Source organism: Micromesistius poutassou, assembly GCF_964030765.1.
Source record: "Micromesistius poutassou genome assembly, chromosome: 6".
Taxonomy (NCBI): Eukaryota; Metazoa; Chordata; class Actinopteri; order Gadiformes; family Gadidae; genus Micromesistius; species Micromesistius poutassou.
In genome coordinates, this window is record NC_140276.1 from 17,316,454 (window position 1) to 17,338,384 (window position 21,931).

Here is a 21,931-nt window from a genome sequence, read left to right on the forward strand (position 1 = left end):
GCCCGTGATGGCTCTGCCCGGTGAGCCTTGGGCGCCCCCTGCAGGGCCTTCCTGTCATACCACCCGACACTACGGGAGGAGGTCGCTACGTGCCCGTCGAGCTGGTTTTATTTACCTGTTGGTTAGGTTCGAGTTCAAAGCGTGAATCTGTTTGACAGTACTGAACAGACACTGTACATGTGTCTGTATCTCTTTACTCTCTCAACTACACACAGGACACTCAGTACACACAAAGCCCAGTTTGCCTGATTTGTGCCCATTGAGAAACACTTACAGAAACACAAGAACAACGTACACTTCACTACTCAACATGAACAATGGAACACGTATCTTTCAATCGGAGGAACCTCAAGCGGTGGATGTTTATTAATGAGACCACCAGCAGGTGTCAGTGGATCACGGTTCTGTCCTGGTCGGCTCCGTGTCTTCCTGTGAAGTTCATCAAACCAAAGGAATCCTTTTTTAAAGTGGAACGGTAAAGATATAGAGAACAAAGCCTTTGGTTGATGGTCTGGGGGTGTGATGCTATATCACACCCCCAGACATATTCTCTAGTTCTATTTGAACTATTTAGTTATTTTTTGCATTGTTAAGGAAAGCTTGGGATACAAAAAATGAATTGCCAGCTAGGACTGCTTTGTCTGTTATGATATATATATACATATATACATTGTGCAGCAGTAGTGTGTGCTTGTGTGTGCAAAAATAAATAATATTGATTTAATATTTATTCATTTTAAATAATAAAATTGTGTGTGTGGGAGGGGGGGGGGGGGGGGGGGGGGGGCAGGATCCTCACCCGCTGTACCGGGTAACACCTGGCCTTCGGAACAAACTTCCATGAGGTGACCCTCACCTGTGCTTCGCGGAGGGCCAGGGAGAGCCCGTGGGTGTCACGCACCTGGAGGAGAGACGTTGGTTTACTGCTCCACAGATGATGAATGTTCATGTATCTGGGGGCGGCATTAGCTCAGGAGGTAGAGCGGGTCGGCTGGTAACCGCAAGGCTGCTGGTTCGATCCCCGGCTCCTCCTAGCTGAGTGCCGAGGTGTCCCTGAGCGAGACGCCTCACCCTGACTGCTCCTGACCGGCTGTCGCCCTGCGTGGTCGACTCCGCCGTCGGTGTGTGATTGTGTGCATGAATGGGTGAATGTCAGTCAACAATGTAAAGTGCTTTGGATAAAAGCACTTTATAAATGAGGACCATTTATCTGAAACCTATTGATGTTAAATCCAAATGGACACTAGGGGAACATTTAACAGCAATGTGGGCTGATAAATGGTGATAATGCCAACATAAGGCTTATACACACGGCTTGACCTACCCTCATGTTGCTGAGGCAGGCAGCCCTGAACTCCAGGTTACTGCTGCTGCTCACGACGCTGAGAGCAGAGCTGGAAATCACCTCAAATGCTGAGCAGAACTGCTCACTGGCCTGGCATGGGCGCATCCAAAAACACACAGTATCTGAATTGTACATTACACAATGCATCGTACATAGCCTACATACACAGTACAGCATCACCACCAGAAACATGAAAACAATAAATGATCGTATCGTGATAGACCTTTGATCAATATCAATATAAAACATGTTCTATATATCGATAAGAGACTGGACCACCGAATCTAGCAGCTGGGTTTGTTACACAAACACAGTTCCGTACTTATTTACAATATCTGAGTGTTTTTCATTGTTGTATCGACATTGGAGTATTTCTCAATGAAGAACAGTGGAAGGTCATATTAAGTGTTAAACAGAAGTCTTTTTAGGTCATTCAAATAGTAATTCAATAGTTATTATCGATCAATATGATCAAGTTATATGGTGATATGTCTTTCAGCCATATGGCCCAGGCCTACTACATCAGTGGCTACTGTTTGTCTCCGAGGTGGCTCGCCTTAAGTGACCTTGGGTACCATGAAAGGCGCTATACAAGTCCAAGCAATTACTATTATTATTATTGCCTTGCTTCTCCGTCTGTGAGTGTTCAGAATGTTCTTGATCTCCCTCTGCAGCGCGGCCGTCACTGCCTGTCTGTTGTTGCTCAGTATCGCCTCCAGGTGGCGCTCTAGGAGCGCTTCTGTAGCTGGAGGAAATGCTCACATACTTTAGGCTTATGCTTTCTATAGACGGCAGGAGTGGCTAAAACAGGCGACAAACATTTAGTTTACATTCCAGCCTTCAGTGCTGCACTAGTTGTACGGATGGTATACAGCTGTGTTAATGGTGACGCTATAAAATAATGGGGCTCTGGATATATCATTGATTTAGAACTATGGATCCTGCTTTGAGAGGATCGTCAGGGAGGAGGGGCTGAGCCAGTGGTGAGAGGCAGCTGCTCCTCACCGATAACGTCACAGAGCTCGGAGGTGAACGGGTCCGTGTGGTGCAGGAAGAGGAACAGGGTGAGGCTCTGCTCCACCGAGGCCAGGCTACACCCCCGCTCTGCCCTGGCCCCCCCCTCCACTGCCAGGGTGGCCCCCCCTCTCTGCTGCACATCTGCAGGGGATGTACTGGACATTAACCTCTCAGATTAAAGAGAAATACGAACTCCAGCAACAACCCCTGGCTGCTCTGCTGAGTTCACCTTGCGTTGTAAAAATTGGTTTTCCACTGCTTTTGAGACTTGCTTCCTTACTACCACCATGTGTGCTTTGCCCCCTCTTAAGAACAAGCCGAAATAGCGAGTGTTTTCTACTTATAATGGTCTTTTGTTTTTGACTATTCTATATGGAATTAAGCGGGACAATCGATTGAGAAATCAATAAAACAATAAATGAATGAAATGCATGAATGCAAGAATTAGATGTAGTATTTCATTGCCTTAGACTGAACGTTATGCATGTGGAACACAATAAATCACTACCTAATGCTGACATTGCAAACAACCGAACCAACGGCAAATCAGGTATGGTGGCCCGTCTGTAGTATCTCGTGTGTTAAGACGCTCCTCGTTACCAGCGGGTTCATTCCAGCGGAGGATGCCATCAATGCCCAGCTCCTCACAGTCCAGATGAACCGACAGCTGCTGGAGGAAGTCTGGGGGGCAGGCTAGGGGCACGTTACTGGGGCCGTACACCTCCACCTGGCCACGCACACCGTCAAGAAACCACCTGGTGCAAGCTGGTGTAATCCCATGTCTACGTGTGTGTGTGTGTGTGTGTGTGTGTGTGTGTGTGCTGCCGTCTGACCGTTAGAACATCCTCATCCTCATCTTCAACCCCTTATCCGGGGTCGGGCAGCAGCTCCAGCAGGGGGCCGCAGACTTCCCTCTCCACCTAGTCCTGGGTCTTCCCCGAGGTCTCCTCCCCACTGGACGTGCCTGGAACCCCTCCCTAGGGGGGCGCCCAGTGGGCATCCCGACCAGATGAACCACCTCAACGCACTCCTTTCTGAGCTTCATAACAGGGCAAAGGATATTTGTATGTGTGTGAGGCAGGTCGCCAGGTTGGGGTATTGCAGCACGCAGGGCGCCAACAGGGCCCCGGGCTGGAGACTGAGCTCCCCGTAGAGGCCTCTCTCCATGGCTGCCGGAGGGATGCTGAGAGGCACACGCTGCCCGGGAACAGGATGTCCTCCGTGACACCAGGGCCTCTCCCCGGCGCTCACCCCCGGCCTACAGAGAGGACCGCACACACGCTGTTAGTCTATCTGACTGAATGGAAAGTCTATCTAAAGATACGTTTATAGATTTAACTTCATTTATTTAGTGAGACAGGACCATGCCTATTGTTATTTCCTCGTTATAATTATTAATTAGTTATAATTAGTTCATAGTACATGAGGGAATGTTTTATGCTGAGTCACCCATATGTCAGCTAGTTGGAGTATCCTACTCTTTCCTTCTCACAGTGACTATCTCCCATCACGGATACAGTTCATAAGGAAAACCACTACAGCAGCGTTTATACATTTAACTTGATTTAGGTTGAACATCTCTTCCTGATGAACTACATCCAATATACAGTTGCATTTGATCGGTTATATATAGGTCTGATTACGCCAAAACTGACTCCACGAAACATGAGCATTATACACTGATCAATATGTATTATCTTTGAAGTCTGCCTCTTCAAATGCCATGACTACACTGATAAATAACACAACAAAATGCCCTGTCATGTGACACACTCAAGGAGCTGGCAATCGGGATGAAACTGGTTGTGTTGAGCTTACAGAGGAAACATTGTTAAGCAGCAAACACACATAAGAAGCCCGACAGCCACAGGTGACCTGGAATAAATGAGTGATGATTGTGGCGGAGATAAACAACAATGTATTCTGTACAGTAGCCTGACTGACTTGGAGGAGGTGACGTCCAAGAATGTGGACCACTGATCTTTCAGTGTTAATTTACACTGAATCTTCCCACTGTGAAATATGACCCAGAAAAACAACAACAGTTTAGCATTCAACACTGTACTGACAGATGTATGAGACATTTATTAAATAGTACATGTTACAAGGCAGATCCTAATAAATAGTATACTGCTGTCATACCTGAAAGTTCTCTGGAGCCTCTGTTGATACGACTTACAACTGAGGTGTATTTTCACCTGAGTAAGACATGAAAACAGTCAAATAACTGGTGACTGAGGAGCTAGATACGATATATCTTTTGCTGCTATTACTGACTGTGTTGTGCACTATTATAATTACAGAAACCTTTTGCTGCTACTTTCTTACATAAACATATATACATTTATTTTATTGTTTATTTTAAGGATTAGTAAATGTCTTTATCTATTGTGCACTTTATTGTTTACTTTAGTGTTAGGAAATGTCTTGTCTTTATCTGTTGTGCCTGTGCACTTTATCTCTTTCGCCGTGGGATAGTGAGAACCGTCTTTTCGATACCTTTGTATGTCTGGTACATGTGAAGAAATGGACAATAAAGCCGACTTTGACTTTGAGATGCTGCGCGGACATCAGAGGAAGGTCTGCTCGTACCTTTGCATTAGTCAGGCTGAGCTTGTGTAGGAATGCCTCCACGTGAAAAGGCCACTGCTGCTGATCAAACTGTCTCGCCACTTTCACCTGCACGGCTCAAAAAGACGAGCAAACATAAAAGATATTTAACCGTGTTAATATGATTAATTTCATTAATACACAGGATCAGATGTTATAATCCCTTGTGCCAAAATCCAAGGAAAACACATATTCAGAGGCCCCTGTCCAAACCAACCTTACAAGCACGCTGGCTACCAAACTACCAACCAAAGGTGAAAAACACGATAAATAATTACCTATCCTAGTACCTATCCTATCCTATGGCTATCACAGCCTAAAAACAGCAATGCCACCTTCAACAGACCCAGGCTCTGTTTAAGTGTGAGCTCCAGGTAGTGACAAAGCCCCTAAGTTAAAAATAAATAAAAAAATAAAATAAAAAATAAAAAAATAATTACAGTACAATGTACCTATCCTATCCTATGGCTATCACAGCTTAAAAAACAGCAATGCCACCTTCAACAGACCCAGAACATATGTTAATATGTTCTGAGGCTATATCCAAGATTGTAGTGGACAGAAAATGATGATATATTTAAACTTCTGAGTTCAGTTAGAGTTCAGTTATTTAGAGATATTATGCCACCAGCTGTGAGTGATCAGCCGTTACAAGCTGTTTGAAAATCTGCCTTTCCCTGTGTTTGTGGGCGTGTCCACCTAGATGTGTGACGGATAGAGGCAGCGTTTGCTTCAGTCCACTGGGTCGGCCGGTGGACTGATCTATCAGCACACATCTAGGTGGACACGCCCACCTGTGATGTCACTAGAACACAGGAAAATGCCCATTTTCAAACGGCTTGACATGAATAATCACACTCACACCTGGTGGCATGACATCAGCCCTTTAAGTTGGATCAATGGAAGTATTTCCAACACCTGGAAGGAGATGAGCAGGTGGATGGGGCCGTGCACGTGAGTGAAGCTACAGAGCTCTTCTGGGTCCGGCTCAGGGCTTCGGCCTTCGGAAGGAAACAGCTTCTGAAGGAGATCTGAGCCTGACGAAACCGAAGGTCAGAACAGTGGTCCACCAACTATAGGCAAGGCAACTTTATTTATAGAGCACTTTTCATACACAGGGCAGACTCAAAGTGCTTCACATAGAAACATTGTCATACAATAAAAGAAAATAATAGATAAGTAAAAAGTAAAATAGATAGAAAATAAAGGCAAAGTTTAAAAAAAAAACATTTTAGAAACATTTTAGAAAGGCAAAGTAAAAAAAAAAAAATGCATTTTAGAAAGTGAGAAAATAAAGGCAAAGTTGGTAATAAAATAAAAAAATAGATAATATATCTATATCCATCCTACATGTGGCAGTGTGTGTGTCTGGGTGTGTGTGTGTGTGTGTGTGTGTCTGTGGTGTGTGTGTCTGTGGGGTGTGTGTGTGTGTGTGTCTGTGGTGTGTGTGTCTGTGGTGTGTGTGTGTATCTGTGGTGTGTGTGTGTGTGTCTGTGGAGTGTGTCTGTGGTGTGTGTGTCCGTGGTGTGTGTGTGTGTGTGTGTGTGTGTGTGTCTGGTGTGTGTGTGTGTGTGTGTCTGGGGGTGTGTGTGTCTGTGGTGTGTGTGTGTGTGTGTGTGTGTGTGTGTGTGTGTGTGTGTGTGTGTGTGTGTGTGTGTGTGTGTGTGTGTCTGGGGGTGTGTGTGTCTGTGGAGTGTGTGTCTGTGGTGTGTGTGTCTGTGGTGTGTGTGTCTGGGGGTGTGTGTGTCTGTGGTGTGTGTGTCCGTGGTGTGTCTGGGTGTGTGTCTGTGGTGTGTGTGTGTGTGTGTGTGTCTGGGTGTGTGTCTGTGGTGTGTGTGTCCGTGGTGTGTCTGGGTGTGTGTCTGTGGTGTGTGTGTCTGTGGTGTGTGTGTCCGTGGTGTGTCTGGGGGTGTGTGTGTCTGGGTGTGTGTCTGTGGTGTGTGTGTGTGTGTGTGTGTGTGTGTGTGTCCGTCCGTGGTGTGTGTGTGTGTGTGTGTGTGTCCGTCCATGGTGTGTGTGTGTGTGTGTGTGTGTGTGTGTGTGTGTGTGTGTGTGTGTGTGTGTGTGTGTGTGTGTGTGTGTGTGTGTGTGTGTGCGTGTGGACACACCAGGTCCGACCTCCCCCCCGGAGGTCCCTTCACACCAGGGGCCAGCAGCGGCTATGGACCCGTACACCAGATCTGTTCCCATCGCAGAACCGGAAACATCTGCAAACGGTTTAAAGACGGAGAGCTGAGACTGGTTCAATGTGCCAATAACCTTTTATGTATGCATGTATGTTATTATGAAATGTAGAAGGTATGTATCACACACACACACACACACACACGGCTAGCTCCTACATGATGTAAAGCTCAGCATGGCGCTGGACGTATATGATGTAATAATAAAGTTATTATTATAATAATTCAATATTATATTAATAACTCATGCCTCCCTGCTGCTCACCGAGCAGCGGGTCGCTATTCCAGAGCACGACCATCAGCCCTCCCTCTCCAGACTTCAACCCCTTACGTCCTCTCTGCCTTCTCAGGAGCATAACCAACCGCATAACCTGAAACATAAAAACACAAAACTAAACCTCACATCAACCATCAAACAACACCTCACATCAAACAAACTAAACCTCACACCACGTCCCGCTAGAGGTAGCTCCACGTTAGCCTGTAGCATTGTACAGGTGACGTCACAGGTTTTAGTGTCTTCAAATAAAAAAAACACATTCAATCTCTAAACTATGAAAACGCCAATTGTCTTCAATTAGTTTTTGTAAATGTGTGAAGATGTGCGGGAATAATAACTTATATTACACGTTGAACCTCGTTCAGTATCCTCATCGCTGCTGCGTCGTCTCCGACAGGCCGCCCCGTTTCGGTGGTCACGTGTTTTGCGTTTCGCGCCTCCGCCGCTCTTCACGCACCGCCAGGCACGCATGCGCAGGCCGGCATGCAAAGGGCTTCTTTACTTTCGCTACTTGCCTTCGCAGTTAGTTTCAAATAATAATTTAAAAAGCATTACTTCGCAAATTAAATGTAGCCTACTTGTTGCAAAAAACAACATGGTAGAAGTGAGTGGCTAAATGGTCTGTGTCTCAGATATTATAATGCTGACAGACCCATAGATGGACATCGATTGTATTGCATCGTATTCTTGATGCTGCCAATAAGAACTGAAGATACACTGCATACAGCATTTATTAATCCCAGCTGGGTTTATAATTAGCCAGCCGTCACATTTGCTCTTAACTGAACGTTATGAGAGCTTGTGTTTTGGATGGCCTTTAGGTCGCTGTCTGAAACTCAAAACACATATTTTACGTATGCATCTGAAAATACATGTTATTCTCTGTACTAGACTTACAATATGTAAATTATGATTTGAACTGAGTGACCTCCGTTACACTTCAAATATTGGAACTGTCATTAGAACAAGAGAACTAGGAAACAGGTTCAAAGGTTATTTGTCTTGTATGATTGATTGGTTGATTACAATTCTATGTTGACACACGAACAAAGGTAAGCATACAAATGAAGCCAAGGTCAAAAGGATATGTGGCCCCTTGGTTGTGTAAGCATATATATATATATATATATATATATATATATGACCGTGAGGGAACAAAGTAAAATCACACCTTCACAATTCATATAAACATATCAACATAAAAGCTTAAATGACCGTAGGCCAGTTGTAAGAGCCATATTTTCAGTATTAGATGTCGATTGTAGATGTAACTGAAATAATGGAAATTCACAGGATTTTATTTTTTATTTAATCCAGTCAAGTGATCCAAGGAATGCACACATTTTACAGGAAATAAATAAACATGAGCAGATAAATGAATATGCTGCTTATAAATGTATATTCTTCAATGTAGATTGTCAAGTGGGATCATTTTCCCTCTTTCTCAGACCACTCCTTGTATCCACCGGTATAGTTGCGTGCACTGCAAGAGACAAACACATGTGTTCATACAAAATGACAGTATAATTACGTATTCCCTTTTTAAGTCTAAGCTTGGGGTTTGACAGAAATACATCACTGACTATATGTATGCCAGCATAGCATACGCATCAAAGAGGCAGTGTCTCTACAAGCACAAGACTCATCCTCAGTGGCTCAGGGCTGGTTGTTTGATTGCGGTGTGTGTATGCACAACAATACACTACCATTCAAATGTTTGGGGTCACTTAGAAATGTCCTTATTGTTTAAAGAAAAGCACAGTTTTTTCAATGAAGATAACATTAAATTAATCAGAAATACAGTCTAGACATTGTAAATGTGGTAAAATACTATTCGAGCCGGAAACGGCAGATTCTTAATGGACCATCTACAAAGGCGTACAGACCACCATCACTCCTGCGTTCTAATGCTACATTGTTTAGCTCATCGTGTTTAAAGGCTAATTGATGATTAGAAGACCTTTGTGTGATTATGTTAGAAAACTGGTGAGCGGTAGTGTACATGAGGCAGGTTAAACTTGTGAGCGGTAGTGTACATGAGGCAGGTTAAACTGGTGAGCGGTAGTGTACATGAGGCAGGTTAAACTGGTGAGCGGTAGTGTACATGAGGCAGGTTAAACTGGTGAGCGGTAGTGTACATGAGGCAGGTTAAACTGGTGAGCGGTAGTGTACATGAGGCAGGTTAAACTGGTGAGCGGTAATGTACATGAGGCAGGTTAAACTGGTGAGCGGTAGTGTACATGAGGCAGGTTAAACTGGTGAGCGGTAGTGTACATGAGGCAGGTTAAACTGGTGAGCGGTAGTGTACATGAGGCAGGTTAAACTGGTGAGCGGTAGTGTACACGAGGCAGGTCTCTACCTCTGGAAGCCCAGGGCCAGGGCCTTGTCTGTGGCCAGCTGGCCCCTGCGGCCCATCTGGCAGTGGAACACCAGCTGGGGGGCGTCCAGGGGGGGCTTGGCCACCCCGTACTCAGCCTGGAACGCTGCGGCGTCCAGCGCAAAAGCAGTCTCCACCGCGTCCACTACGGAGACAAGGAGGAGAAGAAGGACGGACAGGGAGGAGGGAGGGAAGTAATGAGGTTAGATTAGAGGTCCTGAGAACAGACTCAGGCCTTTGCTTTCAGTTCAGATTCTGTTGTAAATACAACGATACGATACGATAATACTTTATTGTCAGAGAAAGTCTGAAATTTGTCTTGCATCCCAACAGCTCACTTAACAAACATCACAGACAAGACAGGACATCAAAAACAGGACATCAAGACAGGACGCAAAAATGGAATAAAAATCCATACATTCAGTATAACATTACAACAACAGAAGACAACATTTATTGATCTGGGATTAAGCAGCATATTCAGTTTGAGCTAGTTTGATGGTTTGTAATAAATGTAGGATACACTAACAGCTGTTCCCGTTGTGATTGCTCCCACATATGTAATATGTGATATGTGATATGTGATATGTGTTATGTGTTATGTGATATGTGTTATGTGATATGTGATATGTAATATGTGATATGTAATATGTGATATGTAATGTGATATGTAATATGTGATATGTACAATGTAATATGTGATATGTAATACGTGATACGTGATACGTAATATGTGATATGTAATATGTGATAAGTAATACTTGATATGTGATACGTGATATGTAATATGTAATATCCACGGGTCACCTCACCAGGTACGTGGATGGACCCCGGGATGCGACCCTTGTCGACCTCCTCTTTCGTACGCACGTCAACAATGAAGAGATTCTGGCTCTTCTCCAGCAGAGCTTTGAGATCAGAGTAGGAGATTTGGTTTCCGTCTGTAAGGAGAGGAACAATACGGAGTAAGCAGGTGAACACACTGTCGGGCTGAACTGAGATTTGAGATTCATCGCTGCAGTTAAGATTTTTTCTCATCAAATCAACTTGATGAAAAGTTAGTGGGTAAGTTAGTAAAATAGTTCACATGCATTATGCTGAGTTATTAATTTGTACTTCATAATCATAAATGGGTGATTGCCTATTCAATGGTGTGACCGCTTCAACCTTGACTCAAAAAGTGTGTTTCTTAGTTGGCAGGGTGATTGGTTTCATTATTCAACTATTACTGTGTTGCATTATTTATAACTATTTTAGCATACATAGTTCTAAACTATATAAACCTTTAAACCTTTGCGGCATTTGTAGCATCAGATTCTTGAAACGCACATAGGCCTATAGAAGAGAATCGATGACCAGAGACGTATTAATGGTCGCCATGGTAAATGATTGATTAATTATCACAAAAGGCGCCGGACAGGTGCGCTGTGAGAGCATCACGGACCTTGAGCCAATCCAGTTGTGCCACTGACTACTTCTTACGACATGGACTACTCTCACCATTGGACTTGTTGAGTAGTTTAATGTCATGGCCTACTCTGAATTTAAGACATCTTTAAAACAGTGGCCACGGGACTATGATTGTGGAATGGTTGAATGTAAGACCTTAACACAACATAGTCACCAGGTCCGAAAGGAGCTCTCAATGCCCATACTTCAGTTCTCACCAGACAGGAACACGCCTATGGTTATTAATAATTAATTATTGAGTCGTTTAATTATAGTACAGGAGGGAATCTTTTATGCTGAGTCACCAATACGTCCGCTATTTGAAGTATTCTACAGCTTTCCTTCTCACAATGAATAGTTCCCGTATACATTTCATAAGGAAAACTATAGCAGTGCATCAAGATTCACCTTTGAAGTGATTAAGGTTTAACATCTCTTCCCGAAGAACTACATTATTTTTCAATAGACAGCCGCATTTGATCAGTTATATAGCTCTGATTATGCCAAAACGGACGCATCCACGAAACATGAGCTAAATAGAAAGCATTTAAGCATTAGACACTGATAAACTTACCTGCATTCGCCATTCCGACAGGTGAGCAGGTACAGCGCTGGTAGAACAGTTCAACTTCCCCGAATGCTTTATTGTGAAGAGAATTCATTGGCTGAGACACAATAGAGAGGCGGGATCAAAGTCCACTGGAAAAATGCATGACCAATCACGACAGTGTTTCCGCCTTTAATAGCCGCCAAAAAGGATTTTCAAAGTAAGAGACACTGGCCAACACTTTTGTCACTATTCATGTACGTGGACCACAGTTGCATAATGCATCTACATTACAAATGAACAGAGACCTTTGATAACATATGAATGCATTTATTCATAAGATTGGTTAATACATTCAAAAAATGTAAAATGTAAAAATATTTACAATTCAATGACGTGTGTCCTATATTAAGCCAGGGGATTTGCCAGCAAATCAACCTGCAGTTTCACATATCAATCACTGTTTGTGCAGTGTGGTATTCAGCCATGACATCCTCCCATATTAAACGGTGCTGGCACTAGGTCTGCTATATTAACAGTACCATTAGTGTACGATTCTGATCTAACCGTTATGGAGCCAGGGGTCAGCTCGGCCCCTTCAGTCTGTCCTCCCCCTGCGCGGCTCTCCGTCTCACAGATGGCCCTCGGCGCTGTACGAGGGGTTCCCCAGTCCCTCCCCTCCGGCCTCGGTGTTTCTCCGTCGCGCTCTGCGTCTCCGGTGGAGGGCCAGCGCCACGACGACCAGCAGCAGGAGGAGCGCCACGCCGCCCCCTATGAGCCCCACCGCCCCGGAGCCGCTGAGCCTGGGGGGCGCCGGGTACCGCGCGCAGGAGGACGCCGACACGGCGCTGTGCCCCGCCCCGTTCACCGCCTCCACGCACACCTCCGCCCCCGCCTCCAGCCCCGCCCCCACCTGCCCCCGACGGCCCCGGGCCGGGAACTCCAGGGCCGCGCCTCTGTTGCCATCGACGACCACCCTGTACCCGGTGACCACGGAGGACGGGGCGCACCAGCGGACCACCGGCCCGCCGTCACTCCTGTCCCCGCCGCCGCCGCCGGGGGGCTGGAGCCCCTGGAGCCGGGGGGGGTGGGGGGGCTGGGAGGCCCCGCTGAGCCCGGGGCAGAGGCAGCCGCTCTGGGCTGAGAGCGCGGCGCAGGGCGGCTGGTCCTCCTGGCAGGGGTCGTAGCGGCAGAGCTGGGGCGGGGCGCCGGGCGGCCGGGCCGGAGCGGTGCTCGGGGCGTGGCTGCTCAGCTCGTCGGAGTAGTCGTCGTCATAGTTGCCCAGGGCAGTGACGAACTGGAAACCAGTGCGGGTGATGGGGGACGGGGTGGAGACGGCGTGGGTCAGCCGTAGGGCGGGGTCAAGGGTCAGGAGGAGTTGGAGCACGGCCAGGCTCCTCCACACTATCAGCCCCGTCATCTCTGCAAATAGAAACGATAAGAATCTTGATTACGGTTCATATTTATAAGCTTGGTCACGGGGAAATGCTTTGGCTAGAGTCGTCTTTGAGTCACGCCAACGAAAGTCTTAACTGAGAGCATGTAGTCCAAGAGTTGTAAAGTTCTCATCAAAACGAAAAGATAAACTAAAAGTGGCTTTTGCTATCCCAGGTATATCAATGGTCCTCACACATAATGCTCTGGTCACATTTTGAAGTGAAACCAGTGAAACCAGTCTTTGATGATGAGTTGATGGGGGGACGGAGCCCAGCAGTCTGCTGTGAACTGGCAGCAGGCCAGTTAGGGTCTGTGGGAACCAGAGCTAAATTTAACCCCCTGCCTTTTAAGGAAGGATATAATGTTAACTGTTATGTCTCCATATGACTACATGTTAGAAAAATACACATCAGAAGAACCTTGTGGTTTTGTTGAGTTTGTTGAGGAGCACATGACACACACAACATACCAATCAAATTCAAAAGCTTGTCTTCTCAATTGTTATTATCACCATAGTAACGCCATTCCTTAAGGAGGAAGGCCAACATTGCTGGTATGGGCTTACCGTACCTTGTTGAAGAATGGATGGGTGCTATGAAGGTCTAATTATCTTCTCTTGTTCTCCGGCTTCATATGCGGTCTGGCCATATGCACGCTTACTCACTCTCGTCTGATCACCGTCTGCTTCCTTTAGTTCCCAAACACTCTCCTCCTTCACAACACCCCCTCACCCCTCCTCTCTCTCGGCCTCCCCACTGCTTAGTTATAATTCTAAAGGCTTGTGTGTGTGTGAGACGGTGGTGGTGGGGGGGCATTTACTATTTGCCCTTTTGCCGCATAGCATACTAATTTCCTTAGTGGGCAGGCTTATTCTTGTTGTGTGTGTATGTGTGTGCCTGCGTTTGTGGGTGTGTGAGTATACGTGTGTGTGTGTGTGTGTGTGTGTGTGTGTGTGTGTGTGTGTGTGTGTGTGTGTGTGTGTGTATGTGTGTGAGAATGGGTATGGGTGTGTGCATGCCCGCGAATGTGTGTATCTGTTTGCTTGTTTGTGTGTGTTTGTGTTTGTGTGTGTTTGTGTGTGTGTGTGTGTGTGTGTGTGTGTGTGTGTGTGTGTGTGTGTGTGTGTGTGTGTGTGTGTCTGTTCTCAGGAATAAAGAATGTATGTCTTTTGTTTATCACAGGCCCTCCGTCCCCCATTGGGTCTGGAATGAGAGGCAGCACAGAGCACTGTCCCCTCTCTCCTGCTCACACAAACAAGTCGTTACTCGTTCCTCAGCGCCCACTCATGGGCTGAGGTGTATTTCACAACTCCTTTTTCATTCTACTTGTACTTGCACAAGCGCTTTACGTAATTTGTTCCCTATAATCCTCGGTTTCAAATCCCCAAGTTTCTTCGTGAATAATATTTTGACTGTCCACCTATAGATCTGACACAATCTGGTAATGTGTAGTTTCAGATAACCGGGATTGACACATTCGGTCACGAGAACTAATAAGAGATCTGAATCAGTGAAGCTATGCTTGTATACAATTACCAATTTGTTCTTTTTTTAGATTACGGATATATATTGATATGCTCATGTATCAAGAGCACACATGATACATGCCATGAATAGAAACATACATTACCGGTACACTGTATGTGCATTAACTCATAAGAGAGATTTGCAGTTTTTTCAACGGTGTGAAGTCCCCTCAATGGTGTGAGGCTAGTTTCTTAATACATGGCGGGCCTTCTACTTCTGGTAAAATAATACAGTCAGGTAGGCTAGGTTTCTAAATCCTAAAGATACTTAAAATTTTCTTTTTCACATCATGCTATCTACACAAACGATTTGTCTGATATGAAACCGAGGCTCCACAGATTCCAACAGTATAATCATTATCGTTCTATGACCTAAATTTGAGAAACTAGGTGTGGATGAATATTCAAGTTACAACCACAATTGTATTACTTTTGTTTTAATACTAATACTTCATCATACCAATGCTATTATGATTTACACTTATACTGTATTATACGATACTACTTCTACTATACCAATACAACAACTCATCAAACTAATACTAGTATGAATCATACAAGTACTTTTACTACTTTTTTTAGGACTATCATTCTAGTTCTACTATTTATCATTATACTTCTACTTCTAGTTCTTGTCATACTTACTACTTTTACTACTAATGCTTAACCTGCATCTGCTACTCATCATATTGCTAGGGCTAGGTTCAAACTGTATCAAAGGTCTTGTTATCTTGGTCTTTTCTCAAATATTCAACATTATGAAAATGATTTCTATGTTTATTTTGTCTCGCTTTCTCCACTTAGACTTTAAACTTTTGAACTTTTTCTGTTTAAACTTCATTCAACCCCAAACATTTTACAAATCACTAAAAGCCAGCAAAACAGCCAGCATACACACCACAATTACTTCTTCCTCTTCTAGTTATAAACTGTCATTGTAATTCAAACGAAAAGAGAACATACATTGTGGTGACAAGAAGCCTATATACGTATATATATCACTCCATATGCGTCAGACTTCTGTTAATAGTCACAGTGAGAGTGGGTGATTGAGAATGACAGAACATTCTAAGAAGGCTAGATCAAAGCCACATAGTTGAGTAGATAACAGTCTCTCAAGAAAGATTTTTGCTTCTGTATTTATGTGGTTCATTTTATAGGGCTTGCTGTTATTTCTGGATACATGTTTATGTTAGCTTGCTTAAGTCAATGTCAATGTAAACACAACATCTTTTTTCTCTGGATCTGACAGGATACACTGTCAAGTGCTCTTCCTGTTGTCCAGAACACTTAGAACACTCAAATGTTTCTATGTAGTTTGACTCCATTTTTTCTATGGATTACAACACCACTTATGAAAAAAAGTGACACAACTCTTTCATTCACTTTATCCATAAAGTCCCATAACATCATCACCACCACACTATTAGCCAAACGGAGTCTGTGTTTGCCAGTTAGAAACAGTAGGCTACGCCTTCATACACATTAAGATCAAAATCAATAGATGTCAATAAATAATCGCATCAAATGATCCCAGTTAAGCGATTCCCCGACGGATAGATCTCTGGGAGGCGTAGACTGGAGTCATCCTGGACGGACCGAGACAGCCTTATCGTGGCTGTCATCGATGAGCCGCTGTTGTGTCTCCACTGCCTTAGAACACGTCTTCATGTGCCCACAAAGTCAATGTGGAGCACGGCTTGTGAAATGCATTCATTGTGTGTGTGTGTGTGTGTGTGTGTGTGTGTGTGTGTGTGTGTGTGTGTGTGTGTGTGTGTGTGTGTGTGTGTGTGCGTGTGCGTGTGCGCGCGCGTGTGTGTGTGTTTGGGGGTGAACATGGCGCGGTGATCTTCATCTTAGCTACCGCCATCCATGGCTGTGGCCAAGATATTATTGTTAAACTGTTTACTTTGTAATTCATTCATTCATTTAACAACATGACATTTTAATATCGCTGAGATACTACTCGCTCACATAATGAAATGCTGATTCAAACACACAGAACTAACGGCAGATGAATCATATATGATGTGCTATTCATCTTCTTGCACAAGAAGCGACATCAAGGCCCGGGGGTGGACAGAGCGTAAACCCTGTGATGGTGAATGGTGAGTCATCGAGCTAATGAGACGGAATCGACGCCACGGCGTCAGAGCGGCCCGCCCCGGGTCATGAGAACTGCGGGTCCAGGTGAATACCCTGCCCCGGAATGCCCAGTAGTGGCACTGGTCACTGTAACCCGGTACCACCGTGGGCAACCTGTGGGTTTCAACAGGGACCCGTTGCATCCACTGTAGTCACGCTCGTATTAAAATTCCTTCGCACGTCACGAATCCACTAATCGTTCATCTCGCCGAAGAATTCTTCTCATCTTATAAAGGCGCCTTCATCTCATGCATCCCCTCCGCTTTCCACACTGAAATCAGTGTCCTCACTGATTGACATTTAACTCCCACCCCCGAGTGATGACTAACGCTGGGGCAGAATTGTGATTGTAAAAAAGGCTATTAATAAAGTACTGAGAAATGCTTGTTTCACGATCAGGGAAAGACTTCTGAGACACGGATGAGGATGAGGAAGATCAGTTGACCTAAATAATACTAACCCCGAGAATACGCCTAGTTATAGAGTAGAGGGAGCCGATGACTATGCTTGGATATGACCGAACTCTCTGTAGGCCTAGCTGTGCAAACAGTATTATTGTTTGAGCTTTTGTAGATATTTAGTGGACTGGTTGTCTAACGCTTTGTTCGTGACACATTTGTCATTTGTAATGCAAAGATTGAGAGCCATCAGTGGCGCAAAGCATATTTTATGTGTGGGGTGCAGAGTCGCAGAATGTGACAGATCTTGCCTAAAGACTGCATACCATTCAATTGGTGTGTGTCACCAGACAACACAACGTATCTTTTACATTTGATCTCACAGTGAGTAAACAATAAGCTCCACTATTTCAGATGAGAGATTATTCATTTTTGATTATATGTATTATAATAGGAAATATTATTGTTAAAATTGTTCCCACCCATCACTTATGTTCACGACCCCCCCTTCTTGAGCAGAGTTCTAGCGCCTCTCAGTGGCCAGTGGTCGCTATTGCACATGCACTCAGGCCAGGGTTATATATCAAACTGCTGTGCGTAAAACTACAAAAACACACAACTTATTATCAAAAACACTCAATATATTTAGTTGAGACGAGGACACGGGAAGCCTGTCAGTAAACAGAATGTCGGGGACCTTGGCAAACGTATGTTTTACTCATGAAGATAATACCGCCTGCATCCAAAGTGACGCTTTGAGCCCACAAACATATTTCAGTTTGACCAAATGTTATTTTTAAAGGGTTGCAAAAAAAACATTTCTGTGTCGACAGTATGGCTTCTTTCATCTTTCCCTCCTTTGAAGACTCAGATAATTTTTTTGATGCTATCACGACACATTGTAGAATAGGAGTAATGAAATAACAACTTAACCCGATCCTATTGACAAAAAGTAGGAGCAAACAGAACCCGCTGAACTCCCGCTCTCCGTGAGTTGTGAAGCCCCGCCCACCATAACCAGGTCGAGAGCAGCCATTGGCTGATCCCGACCGTCGGTTGCAGGCGGGGGGCGGGGCCAAGCCGTTCAATGAAGGCCGTGTTCTGTGTTGACATTTACGGCAGTAAGAACCAACCTCCGCGACTGACATAATCGGCCCACCTATTTCATATCGGGGCACGATATTCAAATATGTAATGAAAGAGGAGGAGTCCGCGATGCTCTCGTCACAGCGGGACGTCTGGCTTCTGCATCGCGAGAACGGCAGTGGAAGGAGTTGGAGCGCAGCGTCCGCAGGTTCATCATGCATTCTTCTTGGCGCAATGGAGCAATGACGCCAAAAGTAGGTGTTTCGTTTCTGCAAATGAGAATTTAATGACAAGTAGGTGGTACTTGTCAATCCATCTCGTTGTGCACCGGCGCCCTGGTTAGAATGACACATGCCCCCCCGGCGCTCTGGAAGTTGAAGCTCAGATTGGGACCAGGAGGAAGGGGTCGGAGTAGTCGGGGTGTCTGACAGGAAAGGACACGCTGTCGATCTGGACACGCTGTCGATCTGGACACTAAACCCAAAGCTGTCATTCGAATCCGGACCCGGACATCCATGTGTTTACACCTCTGATCGTTGCCTGTAGGCCCACGCGTGCGTCCAGTGCCCCCAGTAACCCCATCCGCCGGAGCAGCCAGCCAGTATGGGGGTCCGCGGGGAGGAGCAGCACGGAGATCCGTCCAACGGGGACTTTCGGAGCGAGCAGACGCCGGCAGATCCTCCGGAGATGGAGCAGAGTAAAGGCGGCGGTGCTCCACCCGACCCGGACGGCAGCCGCCCGGCCGAGGACCACACAAAGACGGCGGAGAGTGAACGCAGCGTCGCGCCGGAGGAAAGCGCCGTGCATCTGATAGACACCGTCCGCACGCCGCCCGGGTCCCCCTGCCGCGACGCCCGCTCCCCGGGAGCCGAGGCGGGCTTCGTCCCGCCCGACGGAGGCTTCGGGTGGGTAGTGGTGTTCGCCGCCACTTGGTGCAATGGTTCAATCTTCGGAATTCAAAACTCATTTGGCATCCTCAACATGATGCTGATGGAGGAACACGCAGACCCCAACGACCACAGGTCCCAGTTCAAAGTGGGTGAGTAGGCTGCTGGTGCCGCTGGTTCTGCTGCTGGTGCTGCTGGTTCTGGTTCTGCTGCTGGTGCTGGTGCTTTAGGAGCAGCCGAGGCGTTTCGTGCAGCAGGTGTTGCTGCATGAAACGTGTACATGAATGCCATGCATGTCGTAGAGCAGGCAGGCCTGTGTGGAACTCACGTGTGTCTGCATAGACCTACAGCTAACGTACCCTGTGAACATGGCAGTGCTGCCATTGCAATACCATGTCTGGACTAAACGTAACGCTGAGATGTGTGTGCTGCGAAAGCCTCGTTTCAAGTAGTTGGTTTTAGTTGAACATTTTGCAGAAGTTGTTATAACACATTGTTGAGTATTGTGTTTTTTAAGATCACTTTTTTAACTCTATTGTGTCTCATATACATTCATGTCAAACTATTTCTGCCCTTATGTATATATGTCTTCCCATATTTCTTCATCAGGGCAGAACTTTTGGTGTCATAACAATGGTATTACAGTTCAGATATTGTTCATACATTTCGATGTATGTCCAATTCTTTCATCGGTATCTACACCATTATACTATACTTCATATAGTGCAAAAGCAGTGGCCAAAACCTTCCCCATCTCGTGGACTCCAGCCTGTAACAGTTGGGGACAGACACTTATTGTACAGTCGGCCAAACAAACTAACGATGGAAGCACAACCAGCAGCCCGTCCCCCGACTGGCCGTCTCGATATGTTTGCTTCCTTGCCCTCAATCTTCAGGGCCAATCTGTCGAGGATTACTCCATGAAGTGTTTACCAGCTGCAGCACTATGTCTGTCTTTATCTCTCTCTCTCTCTCTCTCTCTCTCTCTCTCTCTCTCTCTCTCTCTCTCTCTCTCTCTCTCTCTCTCTGCCTCGGTCATTCAGAGAGAACAACAATACTAGATTGTCTAGATTGTCTTTTCAATTGTTTCAACGCAAAATGGTAGAGCTGAGCAGCTCCTTTAGACGGCTGTACATGTGAATGGATCTGAAATACGGGTTTCCAATGCGTTGGGATTGTAGCGTTTAGGTCTGATATCCTAGGTTTTCAATAAATGTATTTCAATGTAATAAACCTATAGTTTGAATTTGGATAGTTTGAATTAATATTCCTTTATTGTGATCTAGTATGTATACTGGGTTATTATATATATATAATAACCCAGTATATATATATATATATATATAGGGGCGGCATTAGCTGGTTGCTGGTTCGATCCCCGGCTCCTCCTAGCTGAGTGTCGTGGTGTCCCTGAGCGAGACGCCTCACCCTGACTGCTCCTGATAAGCTGGCTGTCGCCCTGCGTGGTCGACTCCGCCGTGGGTGTGTGAATGTGTGCATGAATGGGTGAATGTCAGTCAACACTGTAAAGCGCTTTGGATAAAAGCTCTATATAAATGAGGAACATTTACCATTTATATACAGTATATGTATATATATATATATATATATATATATATATATATATATATATATATATATATATATATATATGTATAATTTAATGATAATACATTCAGGCATATTACCCTGAAATGCCTGGTTATATTATGTGCAGAATTGGCAGCCACTGCAACCTTGGTGAATACTTTGTGTCCCATAATAGGACATGAACCCTCCTGGAGACCTCTGGCGTGTTCAGAGATATTACACAGATATAAGATTGAAGTGAATAAGTACGAGTTGATGAAACTCTTCGGCACCGTATGAACCCCTTAATCTGCAGGGGGTGGTGTAGGGCAGAGCAGAACAGGTGTGGACTTTAGAGGGAATATTATACAATGCCAGTCTCTGGAAGTGCGTCTTAATGGCTTCTTGCAGGTTGTGTTTACAATTACATGCCATACCTTAGCGTAGCACAATCACAAGCAGGCTGCTAGTGCTAAGCTTAAGTAAACCCATGTGCTTCTCTATGGCCCCTACACCACGTCATATGTAAGTAACAAAGTAACTGGTTTGGTTGTAGGCAGAACGTTGGCCTCCCGGCTCTCCTCTGTTAAGTACTCCTATGTCAGCCAACACAATAGCCTCCTTTAAACGTACCATGGTGGACAATTGTGTCGGCCTTAGGTGAATGAAGTACGCAAAATGCGACCTGTACCTAAAGCTTTCACTAAAGTCTTGAGTCATGTGTTGCTGTCCTGTTCCAGTCCTTCTGCATTCCCTTCTGGTTCTAGCTCTCAGGCGTAGTGGGGAAGGCCTGTGGAGGAACTGAACATGTCTGGGCACTGTCGTCCTTCCTACTTAACGGTTTTCCTTTATTGAAGATGCAATCAGAGCACATTAATCATTTTCTCAGAAAGATAACTAACGATTGCTAAAGGTGATAAAAATAAGTTCTAGATTTTTCCTAGAAATGGCTGGATGCTATTTGAAAGGAATGCACATCATTTGTTTTGATTAAAAGATGTTTTCTAGAAGGTCCGGATGCTTTTGGAAAGAAAACCACATCAGGGAAAGGGAAAGAGAACATGTGACAATGCCCT

At 45.2% G+C, this 21,931-nt stretch overlaps 4 protein-coding genes across 5 annotated transcripts in view; 1 reads left to right on the plus strand and 3 right to left on the minus strand.

Annotated features, from left to right (window-relative positions):
• Positions 1-193: 193 nt before the first annotated feature.
• top6bl (TOP6B like initiator of meiotic double strand breaks) lies at positions 194-7,809 on the minus strand (the record flags this gene model as incomplete). The annotated part of the gene is made up of 14 exons (XM_084469635.1): positions 194-205; positions 800-901; positions 1,325-1,435; positions 1,969-2,090; positions 2,351-2,503; positions 2,963-3,089; positions 3,425-3,620; positions 4,307-4,375; positions 4,505-4,560; positions 4,955-5,041; positions 5,891-6,009; positions 7,081-7,179; positions 7,421-7,526; positions 7,783-7,809. The coding sequence occupies 14 exons, from the start codon at positions 7,807-7,809 to the stop codon at positions 194-196; spliced, it is 1,386 nt and encodes a 461-aa protein (XP_084325761.1).
• Positions 7,810-8,725: 916 nt separating this feature from the next.
• On the minus strand, positions 8,726-11,949 carry LOC311344646 (thiosulfate:glutathione sulfurtransferase-like). The gene is made up of 4 exons (XM_084469000.1): positions 11,836-11,949; positions 10,625-10,753; positions 9,795-9,957; positions 8,726-8,918 (listed from the first exon to the last, which is right to left on the minus strand). Exons 1-4 carry the CDS (start codon positions 11,921-11,923, stop codon positions 8,864-8,866), a joined length of 435 nt encoding a protein of 144 aa, XP_084325126.1. The 5' UTR covers positions 11,924-11,949; the 3' UTR covers positions 8,726-8,863.
• A 477-nt stretch (positions 11,950-12,426) lies between these two features.
• LOC311345126 (uncharacterized protein) lies at positions 12,427-13,915 on the minus strand. The gene is made up of 2 exons (XM_084469496.1): positions 13,816-13,915; positions 12,427-13,230 (listed from the first exon to the last, which is right to left on the minus strand). The coding sequence occupies exon 2, from the start codon at positions 13,226-13,228 to the stop codon at positions 12,440-12,442; it is 789 nt and encodes a 262-aa protein (XP_084325622.1). The 5' UTR covers positions 13,229-13,230; positions 13,816-13,915; the 3' UTR covers positions 12,427-12,439.
• A 4,616-nt stretch (positions 13,916-18,531) lies between these two features.
• The window catches only part of slc16a2 (solute carrier family 16 member 2), a 25,324-nt gene continuing 21,924 nt past the window's right edge, over positions 18,532-21,931 (plus strand). Inside the window, exons 1-2 of one of the 2 annotated variants that reach the window (XM_084469741.1) lie at positions 18,556-18,653; positions 18,946-19,438. In XM_084469741.1, coding sequence (XP_084325867.1) covers positions 19,003-19,438 — 436 coding nt within the window. In that variant the 5' untranslated portion in view covers positions 18,556-18,653; positions 18,946-19,002. Of the gene's footprint in view, positions 19,439-21,931 lie in introns of both variants that reach the window. The other variant, XM_084469740.1, reaches the window with a different exon arrangement.

Excerpts from the sequence above, each read along its gene's own strand:
- LOC311344646 (XM_084469000.1), bottom strand. The coding sequence starts at position 11,923 with ATGAATTCTCTTCACAATAAAGCATTCGGGGAAGTTGAACTGTTCTAC. Across the intron at positions 10,754-11,835 it reads TGTCGGAATGGCGAATGCAG|ACGGAAACCAAATCTCCTAC; the intron begins GTAAGTTTATCA and ends CTCTCCTTACAG. Across the intron at positions 8,919-9,794 it reads CTGGCCCTGGGCTTCCAGAG|TGCACGCAACTATACCGGTG; the intron begins GTAGAGACCTGC and ends TGTCTCTTGCAG.
- LOC311345126 (XM_084469496.1), bottom strand. The coding sequence starts at position 13,228 with ATGACGGGGCTGATAGTGTGGAGGAGCCTGGCCGTGCTCCAACTCCTC.